General features: G+C 31.0%; 1 protein-coding gene across 1 annotated transcript; it reads left to right on the forward strand.

Moving 5' to 3' along the window:
• The first annotated feature begins 2438 nt into the window (after positions 1-2438).
• Positions 2439-19557, forward strand: LOC118194017 (F-box only protein 33). Its single transcript, XM_035365189.2, has 3 exons — positions 2439-2879; positions 11895-12586; positions 16476-19557. The coding sequence occupies exons 1-3, from the start codon at positions 2467-2469 to the stop codon at positions 16760-16762; spliced, it is 1392 nt and encodes a 463-aa protein (XP_035221080.1). The 5' UTR covers positions 2439-2466; the 3' UTR covers positions 16763-19557.
• Positions 19558-20839: the final 1282 nt, after the last annotated feature.

The raw sequence follows: 20839 nt of genomic DNA on the forward strand, positions 1-20839 counted from the left end.
ACATTTTATAGCATCCTATATACAAAATTTCAACGTTCTGAGGCTACTAGTTTTTGAGTTATGCGAGATACGTACATACGTTCGTACAGACGCCACGCAAAATTCTCTTCAGAATTAATTTTAAAGCAGTTTTATAATTTTTTTTGGAGGAAACGAGTCTTTTATTCTGTCCTTATGTACAGATATCACGCAAAACCATCACTATATTGCATTCGATAGCGGTCAAAATGGATATTTTCGTTGAAATATGCTGCCTGAAACTTTTCGCGATTACAATACTTCCTTTTTACTTCGTACAAGGAAGTAAAAAGGACAGTTTTATATCTCCCGTTCTACTGAGCCGATTGACGGAATTCAAATAGCGTTTTTCAAGTATCGAAAGCGGAACTTAGAATATATATTAGATGTATATATAGCATTGTTTTAATATAGATATTTTGACACAAAATTGAACTTTTTCTGAAATGATATGCATTTTTTTTCCTAATATTTCGATTCTACGACTCAAGTTATGCCTAAATATCTAATTTTGTAAAATTTGGTGCAGAATTTACAGAGAAATTCAAAACTTTATCTGGTGCATTTCTCTCAGTTACGCCAAGAATACTTGATGACCTTCTTAATTTATAGCAACCTATTTTCCTTTCCCTTTTTTTGATTGTAAACGAGCGGGGGGAAGTCATAATTCATTACAGTCAAAAGTCGTTAATCCGGACTCGTCGGGACTTCGGCGATTCCAGATTATCGATTTTTCCGGATTATAGATCATCAGTTTAAATCTGGTAAAATGGCATGCAGAAATTATAAAAAACTAAAAATATGAAACCGTAATTTACGAAATAAAGAACAATTATGATCTAAAGGGTATCAAAATTTACAAAAAAAGCTTAATATTTATTTGTTTACTTTATTAAACATTTCTTTCAATGTAAGTTGTTTAAGTTGCTTCGTTTTTTATGTGATAATACATTCTCTTTAATTCTATAAACAGACATAATTTCTTGTTCAGTTACAAAGTTCCGCTGTTCAAGTCCTATAATTGCTGTGTCGAGAATACCGACTAATTTGTCAATCGAAATTTTTTCGTTTTCAATAACCTCTGTTACTTTCTTCGCTATCGGAAGCGAATTATAATGACGAGGCATTTGATTTAAATCATATCAAAGACCGAGTACATCGAGATGAAATACTACATTGAGTAAGCAATTATAAGCCAAATAAAATAAAAACATCTGCCCTTAATATAAGGATAGTGCTGACAGATCAACTTCCAATTCATTGCACGCCGCCGCGGTGTTAAAGATAAACAAAGTTTAGATAAACAAACGTTAAAGTTTAGATAAACAAAGGATATGCCTTTATCCATTTTTTGCAGCAATTCCACTTTTTGTTTAATGGACTCCGAAAGATACTTTCGCTTTGTATATCCTTTACATATTAGTAAATATATATCGGAAATTCTATTTGACATAATCGAAAGTTCAAGCTTACTTTTATAAAATTGCTCTAACAGTCTGCAAAAAATAATAATCCGGATCCAATTCGAAGATTAAGGAACAACGGAATCTGCAACATTAACTGAAATAGATAATTAGATAATTTTAGCTTAGCTTATCCCGTCCGCAGAAAGTTTGTAGCTTTGAGGTCCGGATTATAGATCATTCCGGATTATGGGTGTCCGAATTAACGACTTTTGACTGTATTTCAAATAATTTTAACATAACATAATGCGTGAACCACATTTGGCGTTATTATTGCTTATGCGCCAAATTTCAAAACGCGCCTGTATGTAAATTCAAGTATATCCTAGGAAATTGTGAATAAAAAACTCTATTTTTTTGCAGGTATGCTTAGAAATTCATCTACTTTAAGATGATGGTAAAATTTTATGGTTTATAATTCAAAAGTTTTTCCTAAAAATTTCCAAAATTATTTTAAAATACGAATTTTAAAAATAAATCGTAAGAAATGCGCAAATTTTATTTGGGGAATTTTATTTATTGCGATTTTTACAAAAACTGGCAGTTTGGCATAATTTAAGTCGTAGAATCACAATATGGGAAAAAACTGGCATGTCATTTCAGGAAAAATCCGAGTTTAAAAACCTGTCAAAATCCAAATTTCTGCAGAATGATGATCCTACAGTCTATCCCTACAGTCTCTCTACTACAGTTAAACACCATAAACATTTTAGCTAAATTCCACATGGAGAAACCGAATTTAATTTAATTATGTTAATTAAGTTCCGAGTGCTTTCAAAAAGTGCTTTGTCTTAAGCAGACAAGAGCTCGGTTTATTAAAAAAAAATTTATATCCGTCGTACTCAATACATCTAAGTTCAACACTAGACTAGAACTAGGGCTTAACGTTATGTGGCTATGTGTACTCTCGAGTCAGCCATCTGAAATTTAAATCGGGTTTTTAGTATCATCGTTTCGGCAGCATTTAAAAGTGAACAGGAAAGTAATGGCGGGTGAGAGCAGTGGATTATGGAACAATTTACCCAGCATAATTATTGTTGAAATATTTTCATTTTTAACAGTGAAAGACAGATTAAATGCGTCCTCGGCGTGCAAAGCTTGGAGAAATAACCTTTTCCATCCAAAACTATGGCGTAAAGTCGTATTCCAATTAAACAGCTGTGATAATAAGACAGTCAATCAGAATAATGACGGGGCCAGATTTCTAGCCAAGCACTGCGGACGATTTGCACGAGAAGTTGTCATCGAAGTAAATTCATCAAATCCTAAAGATGTCCAGCTTTGTAAAGATATATTAAAAGTTCTCACATTCAACAATAATCTGCGGGCATTGTCCATAAAACCACGTAGCTCTCGTTTGGAGTGGTCCGATTATAATGATACACTTTCATTGGACCAGTAAGTATTTTTTTATTTTTAGTTTTACTAACTTAAAAATGAGCACGTTTACATATTTATAATTTTAATACTAGAGAGGAATTATGATTTTTTTTTTTTTTTTTTTTTTCGAAAAATCAGTTTTTAGTTCTTCACGCAACACTTTACGCAATAATCCACGTCTCAAGGAAAGTGGAGGTTCGATTTCCTGAATCGAAACTTCAGAATAAAATAGACTACAGTTACTTTTCGGAATTCTTATGTATATATTCATATATTGTTGCTTTTAAAAATTTATCAGACCTGTTTTAAAGTAATATTTGTGCAACTTTCCTGCCAGTATTAGTAATGCTATTTCCATGTTTTATTATTTTATAACTTGTATGGAATGAAATATATCAATAATACCAAAAAATATCTCTTGTTATTTTGTCATATATGTGACGTTTAAAATGTACCGATGCAATTTTCTCTTGTATCAGCATGTTGTCTGCCAATTCATTTGCAGGAAATTTAATTAACTTAAATAATTCAACGTATAAATCGCGAAGTATTTTGTCTGTGTAATAACTCCTTTAAATATTATAGCAAATCAAAACAAAGATTGAATTATGTGTGTAGTGTTTGTAAATGGAAATACTGCATAAATATTTTCTAAGGGAGCAATAATGATATTTTATCCATTTCTGGAAACTTTCACCTAGTAGAATTGGGTTACTCTTTCTATATGCAGTGACTCAAAATAAAATTCAGGCATGTATTTTTTTACACTTTGAAATGATTTATTATTAAAGGAAAAGAATTAGAAGAATTTTTTTTTTTTTTTTATTTACTCAAATTTAAAAAACGATAAAGCAAAATCTGTTCTATTATGTTAGAAGGAAAGAAAAAAAAGTAATGAAGAGTGGCTGATCTTTGGAATATGGTAACAGGTAGTTTGGCGACCAACTCTGCTACAGCAACCCTCTATTTTTTTTTTTTTTTTTTTTTTTTTCCCGCCGCCATTTTGTCTTCACGAAGTAAAGACATGTTTCTTTTCTTTTATTTACTGAACACTTTTTCCAACAATCTACTAGCCAAATTACACTTATACTAGAAATTTTATCTAACAAAACTGCTTAATCATGACAAATATTCACTGCAAAATTGGGAAAAAGTGCACAATCTGAAACTCCTTGCGCGTTTTTCACAATAACACATACATAAACCATGTACACGTCATCTTATTTCTACTTAAAAAAACATCCCAGAATTGCACAAAAATGGCATTGCGCACACTCTTCACTATATCCATGTACACTGCTTTTTTCTCAAAAATCAGAAAAATTTCACGAAAATGCATGACAATTTTCTGAATCTTTAAACCCGGTAAAAAGAACATATATGAAATTACCTTATCGCGAAAAAGTATATACCCTTTCCAAATATGAACATTTCCACGTATAAAATAAATAAAATATCCAAAAACTTTTACCTCTAAATTATCTATTATATTATAAACATCACCAATGAATTCATACCGCAAACATTACAAATACTTAGTGTCAAATATTTAAATTATTTCCATGCACGTTTACTTCAACTAAAACGTATACCAAATTCCTACAAACATTATATTCACAAAATAACTATCATTTAATTAAAATATCACTAAACCATGTACACGTCGACTTATTTTTACTTAAAAAAACATCCCAGAATTGCAAAAAAATGGCATTGCGCACACTCTTCTTTATATCCATGTACACTGCTTTTTTCTCGTAAATTAGAAAAATTTCACTTTTTAGTTTTTTGTAAATGCAACATTTTGTTAACAAAATCAAGTATTTACATGTTTTTGCAGAAACAAATTCGCATAAAGCAAACTTTTGCAAAGTAGAAAATATCTTTATTTATTTTTTTTTTTTTAAAGTGTGTATTGGAAGGCAGAATTTCTGAAAATTGTTTTAAAAAAATGCAATGCGTAGCGATTCTTGCATAAAATTTTCAAGCATGTCACAGTTAATAACTGCAAGGAAGGCACATCATTAGCAGTTTAGATAAACATTTAATCCTTTAGGGACCAGCACTCGAAGAACAAAGCTCAGCCACGAGACCAAACCCCCTGAAATGGAACGCCGCCACCGGCCCACGCATTTTCAGAAGTTAAGCCTACTTTTACAATAAAATTCATATAAAATCAACATTTTTTTAATTACCTACATAATATACTAATTATTAATATAAAGAATATCACATTAATAGAAATAAATGAAACATGCAAAATACTAAAATTATAAAGATAAGCAAGAAAACAAAATTACAAATACGAAATATAAAAGAAAATTAGGCGATAATTATCTGTAGGTAATTAAATTCCAATTTAAAAATTCTGCTGTGTGTGGAATAATCCAAACTGAGAATGGATACACAGGACTATGACTGTTTTTTTTTTCACCTGGCATAAGCCGAACAAGTAAGATGGCATGCAGAAATTATAAAATTAAAAATATGAAACTGCAATTTATGAAATAAAGAGCAATTATCATCGGAAGCACTTCCGCAGAGAACCCGGTAAATGTAAACATCGCCAACTTTGGCGATAATAGTCCAAACCTGGTAACCTAGCTAATTCATCCTATTCGCTTATGCGAAGGTTGTCGTTGTTCGCATTTGGAGATTTATATTATTTTTCTCTTATTTATTATTATTTTTTCTGAATTTTTTAACAACGAATAGATAGAAATATTTTCGCGTAATTAAAGAAGTTTTCGTCAAAAGATGCCGGTTCTCGGGTCGTCAGTTCGGGATCAAAGGAAGAAATTATGGCGGGAGGGGTGAATGCTAATTTGTAACATGACTGTTCACGTTATGTTCTTCATTATTAACAGCTGTAAGCACGCAGATCCATGAGGTTTCCAATCCCTATAATAATTTTAAAATGTATAAAGTTCTAGTTTTATTAAAAATGCTACTGAAGAAAATTTGATTACTGTTGAAGGTTATTTGTATTGTGAAATATATTATGAAAAAGGATGGGTATTTGTTTCAATGTAAAATGCTTTAAGCTGTATGCAAGTAACTTGAAAAAAAAAAACTACTTAAAACTATGTAAAATGGATATATTAAAGGTCATGCATTCATTAATTTATTACATGGGCATGGCTCTTACCGAAATACATCAATCAACAGGCAAAGTACTTAATAGTGAAAAAAAGACATTTGTAATAGAAATATTAGTATTCTATATGAATTAGAGAAAATACATATAAGTATATTGTAAACATAAGTATAAGAAAACTAATTGTTATTTTTTAAATGAATTTTTACTTCCCGTTATGTTTAATACATTGTTTTCTGTGCTAACTTGAATTTAATAGAAATTTATTTTCGTATATTATGTTTAACCTGTTAGTTTTATATCTACATACTTATTATCTGTGAATTTTTACTACCATTGTCTGCTAACTTGAATTTACATCACTAAAAACCACGTTTACAAAATATCACGCTTACGACTCGGCTCAGCTTGGCGAGTAAAACTGCAACGGCGCCAAAGGGTTCTTTCCCGAAACGCCAACGGGTTCTCTGTGGATGAAAACCCTTATCATCTAAAGGGTATCAAAATTTACAAAAAAAAAAAAAGCTTAATATTTATTTTACTTTGTTAAACATTTCTTTCAGCGTGCGCATGCATAAAGCATACATTAAGCATAGTCGAAATTAGAAAATTGCAACCAGAAGATTATTTGATGTGTATTCGTGATATTTATATTGATGATAAATCATATCAAAGACGAAGTACATCGAGATGAAATACTACATTTAATAAGGAATTATAAGCCGAATAAAATAAAAAGGATATTGCTGACAAACAGATAAACTTCCAGTTCATTACGCACCACGACGCCTACCCGCCGCGTCGCAGAGGAGCATGAAATTGATAAACAGATTTCAGATTGGTTAGAGAAACAAAGGATATGTTTTTATCCATTTTTTTGTTTGATGGACATCGAAACATGCTTTTGCTTTGTAGATCCTTTGGCAGCTGCAGAATCGGAAATTCTTTTTGACATAATAGAAAGTTCAAGCTTACTTTTATAAAATTGCTCTAACAGTCTGCAAAAAATAATAAGCCGAGTCCAATTAGAAGATTAAGGAACAACACAATCTGCAACATTAACTGAAATAGATAGTTAGATAATTTTAACTTAGCTTATACCATCCGTTATACATTAAACATGCATGCATAAACGTATTATGCGCATGCGTAGACGTATTATGCATTTACGAATGCGCAGAAAGATTGTAGCTTTGAGGTCCTGATTATGGACGTCCGAATTAAAGAATTTTGACCATATAATGTTTTCAAGAGTAATAGATCGCAAAAAAATGGTCTGCAGCCTCTTGGGGGTGAGCAGTATTAAACACGATTACATAACTCACCTTACCTTCTGTAGATAATATTTCAACATAGTATGCATTGAATAATAAAAAATTCATGTTGACGCCATGAGAGAACCACATAAAATGCTCGTGGCATTCAATGTGTTAAAATAACATTTTTAGTGTTCATATGATTATATTCTGCATATCCTCATTTCCTTTATGTTTATATTTTAAAAATCTTCAAAGTTCTTCTTAGTTTGACTGCCTACAGTAATTTTTTATCAGTCAAAATTTTGATCTTTTGTCTAACTATAATCAGCTACTGGATTGTTTATTTCTCTTTTTGTACTAAATTATAATTTTGACCAGTTCTGCAAAAATGATCTGTAAATTAATTTCTGACGCTGCAAAAATTATTTAAAATGCTTCTTCAGATGGTAAATTGTATTTCCTTTAAGCTTTTCTCATTGTCAAAAACTGTTCTTATTTAAGGTTATTAATTCTGATTCAATCCTTCCTAATACTTTCAAAATTCTAACATTTAAGGCCTCATTCATTTGAAACAGCGATGATCGCTCAAACAGCGATCGTTGTATCCAGCATTAGCGATCACTTTTGAAAGCGAGTGATTTTTCGTATTCATTTGAAACACTTCCCTACCAGTCGAACTCGTAGGGGTTGCCAGAGGTTACTTGATGCGCGATGCTGTTTGTCACGTGGTCGGAAGTTGCGTTTGTTTCGAAATAACCAATGAAAGAGCTACCAGATGTGCAAGTTGACTCCTCGTAACCATTCTTTAGGGTTGCAGTTCACGTTTGGTGTGCCATCTTTGGCTTTTCAGCGCTATTGTTTCAAAGTTTTATCTATGAAAATTCTTCAAAGGTATTAATTTATTTTAATTCCTTTATGAAAACAGCTAACCTTAAAGACGCATTCCATTCACATAAATCATATACATGTGAAAAATATAGGTCAAGTAAGTTTTGCATACTGAAAAAAAAGCGATTCAAAAGACCTTTTAAAGCAAAAGAAAAGAAAAATGCACCTAGTTAGTTCTATTAACAACTCAAAAAATACAATGTAATATATTCTAAAAGGAAAATTATATAATACACAATGATGTAGATTACATATATTTAATAAATACATAAAACTCTATAAGAAGTTATGAAAACACGTTATGCAACTTAAGAAACAGTAGGAAGCCTTTTAAGTTATTGCAATATCATAAGGCACTGATTAGGAAGTAAATATCATTTTTTTACATCAGTAATACTTTTTTCATTAAAAACTTTAGCAGTGAAAGCCAAAACAAATTTATTATTGGCGCCTCTGATGTAAGGTCACACAAAAATAAACTTGATTTAGCAAATTTCTAAAACATTAAAATCAAAAATAGTAAATTACAGTAACATATATTATTAAATTATTTTAATTACACATAAAAAATTGTCTGAATTAAATTAAGAATCACTGACTAAGCTTGTACAGCATTTTAAAACATATTTTATGTTGATACATTGGAAATAAATTGACAGCAATCGCAGTTAAATGAAAGAGCTGGAAATACAGTCTACATGATGTATAAATACAGTCAAAATTATTCGTTAAATACCTAAATTGATGCTTACCTTCTTCAAAATGAATATAAATACGATATAATAATGTTACTTTAAGGGAAACATTATATAATGCATAATTTCAATCATATTATCCAATGTTTACATTTTTTTTTTTTTTACATTGGAGGGCCGACTGACAGATTTGGCGACAATATAATAAGGTCAAAAATAACATACGATTTTAAACCATGAATCCCGCATTAAAATTTAAATAAAAAGTGCACTTCATAGTTATAATCACGCACAAAATTGAAATCCAAATGTATAATATAATTATTTAAACTTTGTCCTTTCGCGATAATAACAATAAAGAAAATCACATCATCATCTACTTATCGCCGTCGGTATCTGTGTATTGACTATACACATTCTGATATTCATTTTGTACATATAAATCAGTTTGTCATTAATTAGCAATACTTAAATGATAATACACATTTCGCTGAAACATGAACACTTATTTTTTTAACAATTATGAAAACATACTTCAAAAGCGCACGGTCTTGCGATCGGAATCTATTCCAATGGACAAGAATTAATTATCCATTTTCTTCGTATTTCTTCATTTCTCGGGAAATAGAACATACTAAAGTTATTTCTGGAACGATATGAATAATTTGATGCAGTGCATCCACGCATATTTCTCTGAATTAGGTAGCAATCCATCAACACAAATGTAAACAACACAACGCTAAATCAATGTCCACTAGCAACAAGTGCACTTAATTTGGATACAACACAGATGATGTGTCGGCTGCCCTTGCTAGGATCCTTATACACCCTATACTTTGATATAAGTTGCTGCTCACTCAGCAGATCTAAAGCATTTTCTTTAGCACACTTGATTTCTGTCCTCGTGAAAGCACAAACAGCACAGCCGCCATATTGATTCGATCGTTTTTCGCCGCGGAATGATGGGTTCCAAGTGATCGCTATGAGAACGAGTGATCGTTGCGTTTCAATTGAATACCAAAACAGCAAAATCAATCGCAACTGATGGCGTATGACGACTAACGATCACTAAATGTTTCAATTGAATGAGGCCTTTAATTACTGTTGTCCTGGATACATTGTGCCTTGTTTTTATTCCTCTGTGCTAGTTTATTTTTCTCATTTTGCAAAAATAAATAAATTTGCTCCTGTCGAAGACAGATCTTAAAATTGATAAGTCTTATTCAAAATCTCCACCAAATAAATGTTGCTTTTTTCTCTAATTTTAAATTTCACATTGCTCAATTTCTTCCATTTGACAATATAAATATTGATTTAAATTTTCTTCATAAGAAGGTAGTTTAAAATGTATATTTTTCCTTCAAAAGTTCTATTAGCATTTTGAAACTTTCTTTGGTACTATTCGGTTTTGAGGGCCGTAAAAAATCGCCAAACTATTGCTGATGCCAATGCTGCCAAAAATAATTGCGGCAACCCTAATAATTGCGGTAAGAAAGGAAGTATAATAGTAAATAACTATCTAAGATTGATGTTTTAATTTAGATGAAAGGTTAATTTCATATAATACTTTTTTATTATTATAATTTATATGAAAGAGGCTAAACATGACTGAATGGAAGCAAAAGAGTAAACAACTATTTCAGATCATTATTATAATTTATTTATAATTTAATGAATGCCTGCATCGCTATTTCGCTACCGACTAGTCACTAAAGCATAAGTTCATCTCGTTCGTTGTTCAAACGTAATTTTCTATAATGAATGATGCCTTTTGTTTTAAAATATTCTCGGTAAAGTGCAGAATCGCTCACCTATTTATTTGCCGCTTTTTACAAGGGTAAAAACAATTGGATTTTTGTCAATTTTCTTTTACTTTTTAAGTGAAAATAGGTCGATGTGTACATAGATAAAGCCAAGGGTGTGCGCAGTGCCATTTTTGTGCAATTCTGGGATTTTTTTTAAGTGAAAATAGGTCGATGTGCACATGGATACCGAGTATGTGCAATTCTTAAAAACGCGTCAAACAGTGGGTGATTCTGCACTTTACCCAAAATTCTATTGCCGACTTTTCGTAATGGGCAATTCCCAAATTGTTAAATCCATAGGATATTAAAAAAAGGATTTAAAATCAAAAAAGGATTTAAAAATTAAACTAGTATTTCAATGGCGTCTTAAGAAATATAGAACTATATAAACTTACGCAATGTGAAATCAGCGCGTACGCTAGATTTGGCGCGCTGTTAAATGGGCGCGTTTGCTAGATTTGGCGTTTTTGCGCATATATTTTCGCTGCAGTTTTTTACGGTCCTCAAAACGGAATAGTACCCTTTCTTTTTTTAAACATTTTATTTGCCTTTTTGGGGGAGTATGAGGGGTCAAGTATATAAATTATGCTTAAATATTTACGATAATTTATGAAAATTTAGCTGTTTTTTATTACTTTCTGTGATGGATCTTAGTAAATTTAAAACTTATTCAAAAAATATAAATTAGGATTCTTTCTTCTGTTTTCTTTCTCTTCATTTAGTTTGTTGTCAGCATCATATACTCAGTTAGTTAGTACCTCCTATGATGGATCTTAAGAAAGTTAAAATTGATTCAAAAGAAATGTTTAGAAACATAAATTCCCTCCCCCAACCGGTTTAAATTCTGTTTGAAAGACATACTTAATGTATGATGATTGAGAGAATAAATTGCCTCTGATATTAAACAGGAAATTAATTTTTGCTTCTGTGACATAGATGCAGTTTGGTCTTATTTTTATGAATATTTCTCAGGCATCGTATATTTTTGTTGTATGTTATTTTAAAAATTATATTTCAGCTAGGTTCTTTTAATGCTTAATATATCAGCAGTTCTTTCTGTTAGGGAATAAACTGTCTTTAATGTTCTGCTGATTAATTTTTCTCACTTAGCATAGATATGATTTATTCTCGCTTTTAAAGATGTTGCCTATTTTCTATTATATTATGAAAATTTGTTTTTAAGCTATGTTCTGTACTTTTAAAAGCATAGCATTACTTCTTTGTGCTGTACTTTTTTTTAATTCTGGTCATTTCTGTGAAATAAATTTTTTCTTTGTTTTTTCTTACAGATATTTAGAATTTTTGATAAGAATAATAAAGACAGCACATTGCTTGGAACATTTATCCCTGGGCTGCATTGAAGAATTGCTGGATCTATCAGAATACTTCCTGACACCTTTAGCTGAATATCAAGCAGCATGTATTCGATCTCTTCACCTTTCAAGTGTCAAAGAAGTTCCTGGCAACTATTTTATTTATGACATCAACAGTTCTATTTTCAAAACATTTCTAAATCTCGAATGTTTGAGCATAGATTACGATTATATAAGCGATCAGTTGCTCGAGATACTGTCTCAACCACACAGAAGACCACTCCGCAGGCTTAACATTCATGTGCATTCCTTTCACTACAGGCTTCCAGATATCAGCACTTCTGCCTGGAAACAGATAAGGTCTTGCAGCCCAAGCTTAGAGGTTACCATCAATTTGTTACATTTTCACAATTCTCCAGAACATGTCCACTACATCCTCAATAGTGAAATGCCACTGACTCACTTCCGAGTCTATTTTTCATCCGGTTTCAATGTTGAAGCTATCACTCGAATTGCTTTCATCAACAATGAGTCTTTAAAGTCTCTGGTTTTGGTAGATGAATTGAATGAGGATTCAACTGCAACTTCCACTTTCCTAAGCAGCAGTATAGATCCTTTGATCATGCTTGCTTGGCGTTGCAAAAGATTAACTCGAATGAAAATAATAGGTATTTTTTTTTTCCTTGTTTAATCCCATCATCAAAGTGTTCTTTTATTTCATGGCTGTTATATTTTCAATATTTTATCAATGAAAATAATTTACAAGTCTCCAGTAGCAGTTCATGAAAATTATTTAATTATATTCCAAAAAAATATGGAGTATCTTCTTTTTATTTTTTGAAATATTATGAAATAATAAAAAAAGCATACTAAGATAATAAAATTCTGATCCACTAATGCTTGTAATCCATGCTCATTTCTGAATGTATAGAAATAAAATATCCTCAGTTTTTAGAAAATTTAGCCTGATTAGTGTTATGGTAGATTTTTCGTATACTAGCTGGTTTTGTGGCTGGGTATCTAAAAATGTCAAGAGAGGAAAAAAGAAAGCAAAAATACAGTACGATTTTAATAAGTTCAACCTGTGTAATTTATAAGTCCAGTTAGTAATAACAGATGAAATGTATTTATTGCTTTTAAATCATTAAGTTTTTAATCAAAGATTAAATTTGATGGAAAAACTAAATATGTTATTCTTTCGCAAATGTCCATACATTTATTACTTTAAATAAGACTCAAAGAATTTTATTCCTCTGTAGGAAATTAAAATTTACTGCTTAATGTAAAATAGGTGGCAGACTGTTGATTTTTTTTGGGGGGGTGTGTCTACTCCTCCTATCAGAATCATTGTCTGCATGGATCTAGTACATAAAAAATTAATCCTCTGGTAGCCCATGGGAATAGGTTAATCAAAAACCCTTAATTATATTCTAAAAATTTCCAGTATACTGGAAAAATTATAAAAGAAACTTTAAAAGGTTCGAGATGCACATATTCATTATACATGTACAAAAAAATTAAGGTGCTGCTACAGTGCGAAGCATATACGTGCAGTTCCTTCATTATTTAATAATCTTATGTAAATGTGTAAACAAATGTTTTGAAAAAAATACAGTATATTTTGATTAAAGAAGTTAGCATATTTTATTATTGAAGTTATTCGCCTTTTTTAAATTTTACTTTTGGGTGTTTATTACACTGTCTTTTAAAATTAGAGTTTATATGGTTATTCTTTACAGGGAGTAGACATAGATATAATATTTATTGATCATTCAGCCATTAAAAGTGGAAAACAAGATATCAGGAGCACTAAAGAAACTAAAATTCTAGCATTGTTAGAAGCATAGTCTAGTTGCACATGTGTGGAACATATTGGCAGAATTAAAATGGGTACTCAAAGTAAAACTTTACTGCTGAAGTTTTTGTAAACAGTGCATTAATTTGTCTAATTTTGCTTTTAGGTACATAATTTTTTAGGTAATTATCATGATACACTTTTTTTAAACTTTCTGAAGAATTTCCATGCCATTCATCCTTTTTTACCTATGCAGGATTTATGTATATAAGCTACACAAGCTGTAGCTTAAGGATCCCCACTTTCTTGGGGACTCCCAAAAATTAAAATATAGTATAACAGACTTATAAAGGGCTCCATATCTAAAATAGCTTAGGGCCTCTTTTTTTTTTTTTTTTTTATATATATATATATATATATATATATATATAAATATATTGCTACATTCTAAAAGGGGAAAATACCAAGTGTATAAGTATAAAATGCGGATTTTGTTTTCTAAAAAATTTTTAATTCGGAAGACTGATAAAAAGTGCTGTATTCAAAGTACGCTCCATTGTTTGTTATACATTTTTTCCATCTTAAGGGTAATTTGTAAATACCACGGCAGTAAAAAATCTTCCCGTTTTGCAACGAATCATTTTTTCACATCGTATGAACCAAAGTGCATGACCCATTGATGCAAACAAGTGATAATCAGAAGTAGCCAAATCTGGTGAGTAAGCCACATGCAGTAGAACTTCCCACATGAGTGTTTCCAATGTATCACAAACTTTTTTTGCTGTATGTGAGGCGCATTATCATGGAGAAAAATGACTTTGTGCTGCAAACGGTTCAAATCGGTTAATTTGTTTTTGATAGCATTTAGTATTAACCATTTTGACAGCTCATAGTAGGCTATGCCCCCTGGTTCCGCCAAGCACAGAGCATCGTTTTTCTGCCAACACGATTCGGTCTTGTGGTCAATGTAGATGGTGTGCCTGGGGTCTACACATGATTTTTTGCACTTGGGATTGTCAAAATAAATCTACTTTTCGTCCCTTGTAACTATTACGATGTAAAAGCAACTTCCTTTTGTACTGAGCGAGCTAAATGTCACATGTTTTTATGCTTTTCCATTTGCCTGTCGTTTAGCTGATGTAATACCCATCTACCGGTCTCCTGAATCCTTCCCATCTCTTGTAGCCGATTAGAAACAAGTTCTTGACTAATGCCCAACTGCTTGGTGAGTTGTTTTTGTGTTTGCGAAACATTTTCATCCAACAATGCTCGCAATTCTACATTTTCCCTTCCTTTTTTTTTATTCTTTGCGTGTGTGGTTTATTACGTTTTTTGTCTGACCCATCGAAGTCAACACTTTTGAAACGCCAAACCGTCATTCACACATGTCTTGCGATGGAGCATGTTCACCATGAGCTTCTTGAAGTAACTGATATGATTCAGCAGCAGTTTTCTTCAAATAAAAATAAATAATTAATGCGGTCTACAAGTGCTCTTTGACCAGTATAAATTTTGACATATTGAACAAAACAACATAATATGCACACCCTTTTCCAGTTTATTACGTGTGTGCAACTGACATTTGTTGATGATACAATAAAATGGCACAGTGCACAAACTGTGCTGATGCGCCATATGTTGTCTGAAATCTGCATTTCATACTTGTACACCTGGTACTTGGAATGTAGTCATTCATAAAAAAAAAAAAAACTGCCTTGCTGTTGAAAGTATAAAAGCATAAATATCAAAATGAAGCTTTCTCTTATCCTAAATAAGCTACATGTTGAAAGAACTGTATATGTATTTTTTTATTTAATTTCCTTTCGTGATTAACTACAAATAATATCCATAAATAAGCCCTTTTCATATACATCATATTTGATGTTTGATGCATCAGTATTTCTTTTTGTGACAAAAAAATTATCGCTTATGCTGATAGGAAAGCACTGTGAAAAATTGTCCACAAAGTACAGAAATTCACTCAGGTACAAATGGGGGACTCTGTGTAAGTGTAATATTCCTAATGTTAGCATTAGATTAATAGCAAACTCTTTTATAAAATAGTTGGATTTAGAATCACTAGTTAATAAATCATTATTAAATACCCAAATATTAAACTTTTTTTTTTTCCTCAAAATGCTCTTTTGAAAACCAAACCTATTTTATATGTAGTCTTAACATTTAAATATATTAAGATAATTTATATGTTAACTTTTACATTAAAAATGTAGTGACATGTTTTACCTCAAAGTATACTATTAGATCATTCAAGTTATCTATATAATAAAATATTTTCAAGGTACTAAGATAATGTTTATATGACTATCATGTATTCATGCCCTTTTTCTATAAAACACTTTTAAAATGCAGGATCTTGTTAGAAATTGAGGGTATGCATTTTTTCAGTGTGTTTTTATGTGGTCAGCATTCAAGATAGAAATGAGACCTTGGGTTTTATATTTGGCTAATATTTTCTGCCCTCTACAAAAACTTTCTATAGTGGCAAGGTACAATACAGTAAACAAATAATGTTTGAATTTAAGCCATCATGAAACAAATCACTTAAAAATTTTGAAATATTCTAATATTAGACATTATCTTTTTATACAACCCCCCCCCCAAAAAAAGAAATTTAGCAAGGATTGCATCATTTAGAATGTTGCAGGATATATAGCATGCAAATGTCAAAATTATTATTGATAATTATAATTTTAAAATTAGTACTTTTTGATCTTTGCATTTAAAAATATAATTAATTTTAGGGTATGAAGTTGGCGCCGATAGCCTAATAGCGATCTCCAGGTTACGAGGAGAACAGCTACAAGATCTACAAATTCCAGTCTGCTGCATTTCAACGACACAACTCGAGGACAGCATACAACTCACTAAGGAAGCTGCAATTCAGCACATGCAAAGAGAAGTTAGTTATGGTCTTCAGAAGCCATGGCGCCCATTGTGTGTTGGTGAACTTCCTCTAGCTGTTCGCAATGTCAATGTTGATGCTGATGGGGCGTATTTAGATGAATTGCTGAGGGATCAGAAGTGGTAATGCTTGTTGCCTGTTATCATTTTAACTCCCTTGGGTCAGAAGTGTTAATCTTTATCTACTGTTTCAAAACTTAATTCATTGGAGCTAGTCATTGTTGTAATCGCAAAAGGTGTTTATATTTGTGCAAAAAAAAAAAGTATTTAAATTGCAATTTTTATTTTTATCACACAAGATCTCGTTTGAGCACTAGGCCAGATTCATCCCCTTTATTTTTATAAAATTGTCTCCTATTTCTGCCTTGCAAAGTATTTGCAATTGGATGCAGTTTCTTAGCTCATCAACTTTTATGGTCATTTTCCGTGTGTCATTCGTTAGATTACGTCATATCCACTAAAAGTATGGTTTGCTTGCGCATGTTTCGTGTTTCACCGAGAAGGTGATGGATACGTCTAAAGCAAAGAGTGAAAAAATCTGCGGGCTTGTTTTTGAGGACCACGAGTGTAGTAGTTAAAGCTAACTCAGCGCTCAAATGTAGACTAATTGTGATTACATCCTTTTAAATGCGCACACATTTCCATCTTTTATATGTGGCAATTGTCCATCAGGTTAGGGGAAAGTGCATAATTACAAATATATATGTATATATAAATGTTAACATTCCATTATATAAGATGTTCCTGTTGACATCTGGGTAATTGTCAGTTTCCAAACTCAGGGAGGCTCCTGGTGTGAGTATTGTGGAGCCTAGATGGTTAAAAAAGTGCCAACTTTTTGGGATGTCCTTACATCCAACACCTTTCCCCTAGCACTGATGCTCATATGGTGCTGACAGTGTGTATTTTAGCACAGACATCTGAGCTGATGGTCCTCTTGGTGCCAAGAGTGACCAGGTTATGTATAGAGAATTTAAACTAAATGATGCCCTTTAGAATCAACTGCACATATTTTTAATGTGCATTGTTTGTCATACATGTTTATTTTAAGATCTAGTATTTTTTATTTCTCTTAATTTATTGTGATGTTGGAGAAGTTTAAGAAAAATGGGCCCTTTTTGTAGGCTCGAAATTTACATATTTTACAACATTTGAGATCTTTTACATCTACAGAACGATCGTGTTCTTGTTGTTATTGTTTTTTCCATCTGGGTATGGTGATATCGAGATTGGAGAACTCTGTTACATCTGTGAGTGTATGATAGTTATCTAGATTTTACACCTGTGTATGACAAGTCCGCCGAACATCTTGTATTTTATCGAGACAGCTGTGATATTGAGATGTATTCTAGATCTAGAAGTGCAATGCATAATGTATTTAACACCAAACTGCTCACTGGTCGCCATTGTGAATTGTTGCAGTGGCAGCTATCCATGCTGCAATAAATATATTTTGGGGTAGACAGAGAATATGCAGCACTATATCACATCGATGGTGTTACGATGTTCCAACTATTGAATGTTAAAAGTGTAATAATCTTTATTCAGATGTTTATGTATGTTGTGTTTCAATTATAAATCAGTTTGTTTAATTGTAAAAAAGATTTAAAATCCTCAAAATAAATAGTATGGTGCTTATATACAATTCTAGAAATCTTGTATATGTGAACTTATCATTTTGTAACTGTGATTTATATGGAATGAATGCAACATGTTCTTCATTTTCAAATCTCTGTGTAAAATGTATAAACTTTTATTTTTTATTTGGATTCTGCATAAATGAAAGTAATCTAACAGAAAATTCAAAATAAAATATTTTACCAAAGGGCACGCTCAATTAATTGCCATCCAGTAATTTTTTATATGCAATACAGGTTCATAATGTAATAAAAAAGTTCATTTAATTCATATTTTCAGAGGAATTTTTTCAAATGTTATCTATCTCTTACAGTAACAAAAAAATTAATTTTTGTTTATTTCGATTCATCATCAAGCAAAAGTTAACAATGAAAAGTTTGAAATGTGCAACGTAATAAAAAGGATAACTTATGCCTTTTAATGTGCATTGTGTGTTGTTTAATAAATAAGAAGATATATCTCTTAAAAACAAATACTGATTTTGGCAATATAAGAAAAGTGACAGTCATTAATTATTTTGATCAAGTACCTGCCTTAACTGTACAATATATAACTTATGCCAAAGAATCCATGTTGCATAATAATGTTACTTCATCTAAAAGTCACACAATGTATCAAAATTTTCTCATTCAGTGTTTACAATGTATGTGCACAATTCTTAATATTCAAAAGTGTAATATATGGTTGTAATTCAGATTTGTTCTGATTCTAAACCACTTTAAATTTTTTTTATTTATTCAGAAAATTTAATTTTAATAATTATCAAATTGTGATTTATTGATTGGATATCTATTTATCTTTCTATGCTTACTCTTGTTGTAAAGCACTCTTATTGAGCATGCATACTTCCTAATAGAGGCTTCAATGTTTATTGTGAAGTTTTGTATTTATAGGTGGAAGCATTCTTCATTTAAGATATGAATTTGAATCATATTTTTGCCTTGGTGTTTTTACAATTTAATATCTCATTATGTTAATGTAGAGTAGAAATGTCAATGGCTGTCATTGCACATAAATACAATATGCATGCTTAATACTAAAGACTTAATTTTTGTAATTCAAATTTTGCATTGTCATTAAATTAAAATTATTTAAACATATTTTAATTATAATTGACTATCAAATGGATCTTTACTTCCACTTTGATTTCAAAGCATTCAGTGTTAAATGAATTAGTCATTAAATTTTAAAGCCTGTGTTTCAGTCTATACTTAACCTTTCATTGGTTGTAATTTTTACAGTCATGTATTTTATGTTCAAAATAAAAATATTGTTTGAAAATCACATGTGAGTTTTCTGCATTATTTTTCTCATGAAAACCAGGTCATTTTGCAGATATTTGACTTGTTTAAAAATAATTTAAAGAATTTTTCAGTTGATAAAAATATGTAATGCTTTTATAAGTATGAATATGAAAAGTGACTTTTTTTTTAATGGGAACTATTGAAACACTTCAGTTTTGTACATTCTCAAAAAGCCTGCAAAGTAATTCTCTGCTACTGTAAATTATTATTGGATTTTTGATTTTTTTTCCATCCTGTGATGAACTCAGCTTCAAATTCTTTATTTTTTTTAATTTCTTCCCTTGTTAATGACATTTCTCAAACTTTTTTTTTTTTTTTTGACATATTTTTAAGCAGTAGAACTGCAAAACGACGAAAGAAAATCAGTTTATTCAAATCACAAAATTGCTAGAAATGACTGAAATATACAAATGATTAAAGTTTTTAACTTGAGGGTAATATGATTGGTGTTTGAAAAAATCTAATTGGGAAAGAAACATGCCAATGTAAAATTTAAAACTGTGGTTGCTTCTTTGTGTAATTTTAGATTGGTGAGATGTTAGTAGTATTTATTTAGTATGTAGAATAGTGGAACCTGTATTAGAGGCAACTTCACTGAGAAGTATGATGGAGTATATTTACATGGCATCAGAAATCGTATCACCATTTAGCACTAGATTATGAAGTAATATCTGTGTGATACTAGTTTATTCACATTTGACCGTTACTTGTCTGAAGAGATACAGTAAGAGAATACAGCATTGTTGTTCACAGTGGTGTGGGCATTAATAAACCTGATGTGATGAAAAGCTGAATGGACTGACAGTTGTGTTTGAAGAATATACTATTACAAATATAACTTTAATTACTGCCTTTGTTTAGTAATTATTGGTTGATATGAATGAAAATCCTGCTTATTGCTGAATATTCAAAATGCACAAGGACCATTTTGCTACAGGATAATAAAAACTCAAATGTGACTTAGTTACAGTGAACATGCTAAATGGAGCTGGCATCTTGCCATATCCTGTAGCATACTTGTCACTGATATAGCACATACAGGATTTCATTTGATAACAGCTGCACACTTGGTTTGCTCCTATTGATATTGCTCATATTGATGCTGCTTATGTGGTGTACCCAAAACGATGCTTAATCATTTCATGACTTAAAAAATAAATGTTTGTATTCTTCATGTCTTCATGATGTGCATGTAGGTTATTGAAAAAAATACCCTACCCTAATAATCACTAAACATTGATTTTGTGATCATTTTTATTGAG

This window comes from Stegodyphus dumicola, chromosome 7, assembly GCF_044657685.1.
Source record: "Stegodyphus dumicola isolate Sdum_Otavi_A_Nest chromosome 7, ASM4465768v1".
Lineage (NCBI taxonomy): Eukaryota > Metazoa > Arthropoda > Arachnida > Araneae > Eresidae > Stegodyphus > Stegodyphus dumicola.

Coding starts and splice junctions, on each gene's coding strand:
- LOC118194017 (XM_035365189.2), top strand. CDS start 2,467: ATGGCGGGTGAGAGCAGTGGATTATGGAACAATTTACCCAGCATAATT. Junction 2,880..11,894: donor GATACACTTTCATTGGACCA/GTAAGTATTTTT, acceptor TTTTTCTTACAG/ATATTTAGAATTTTTGATAA. Junction 12,587..16,475: donor AACTCGAATGAAAATAATAG/GTATTTTTTTTT, acceptor AATTAATTTTAG/GGTATGAAGTTGGCGCCGAT.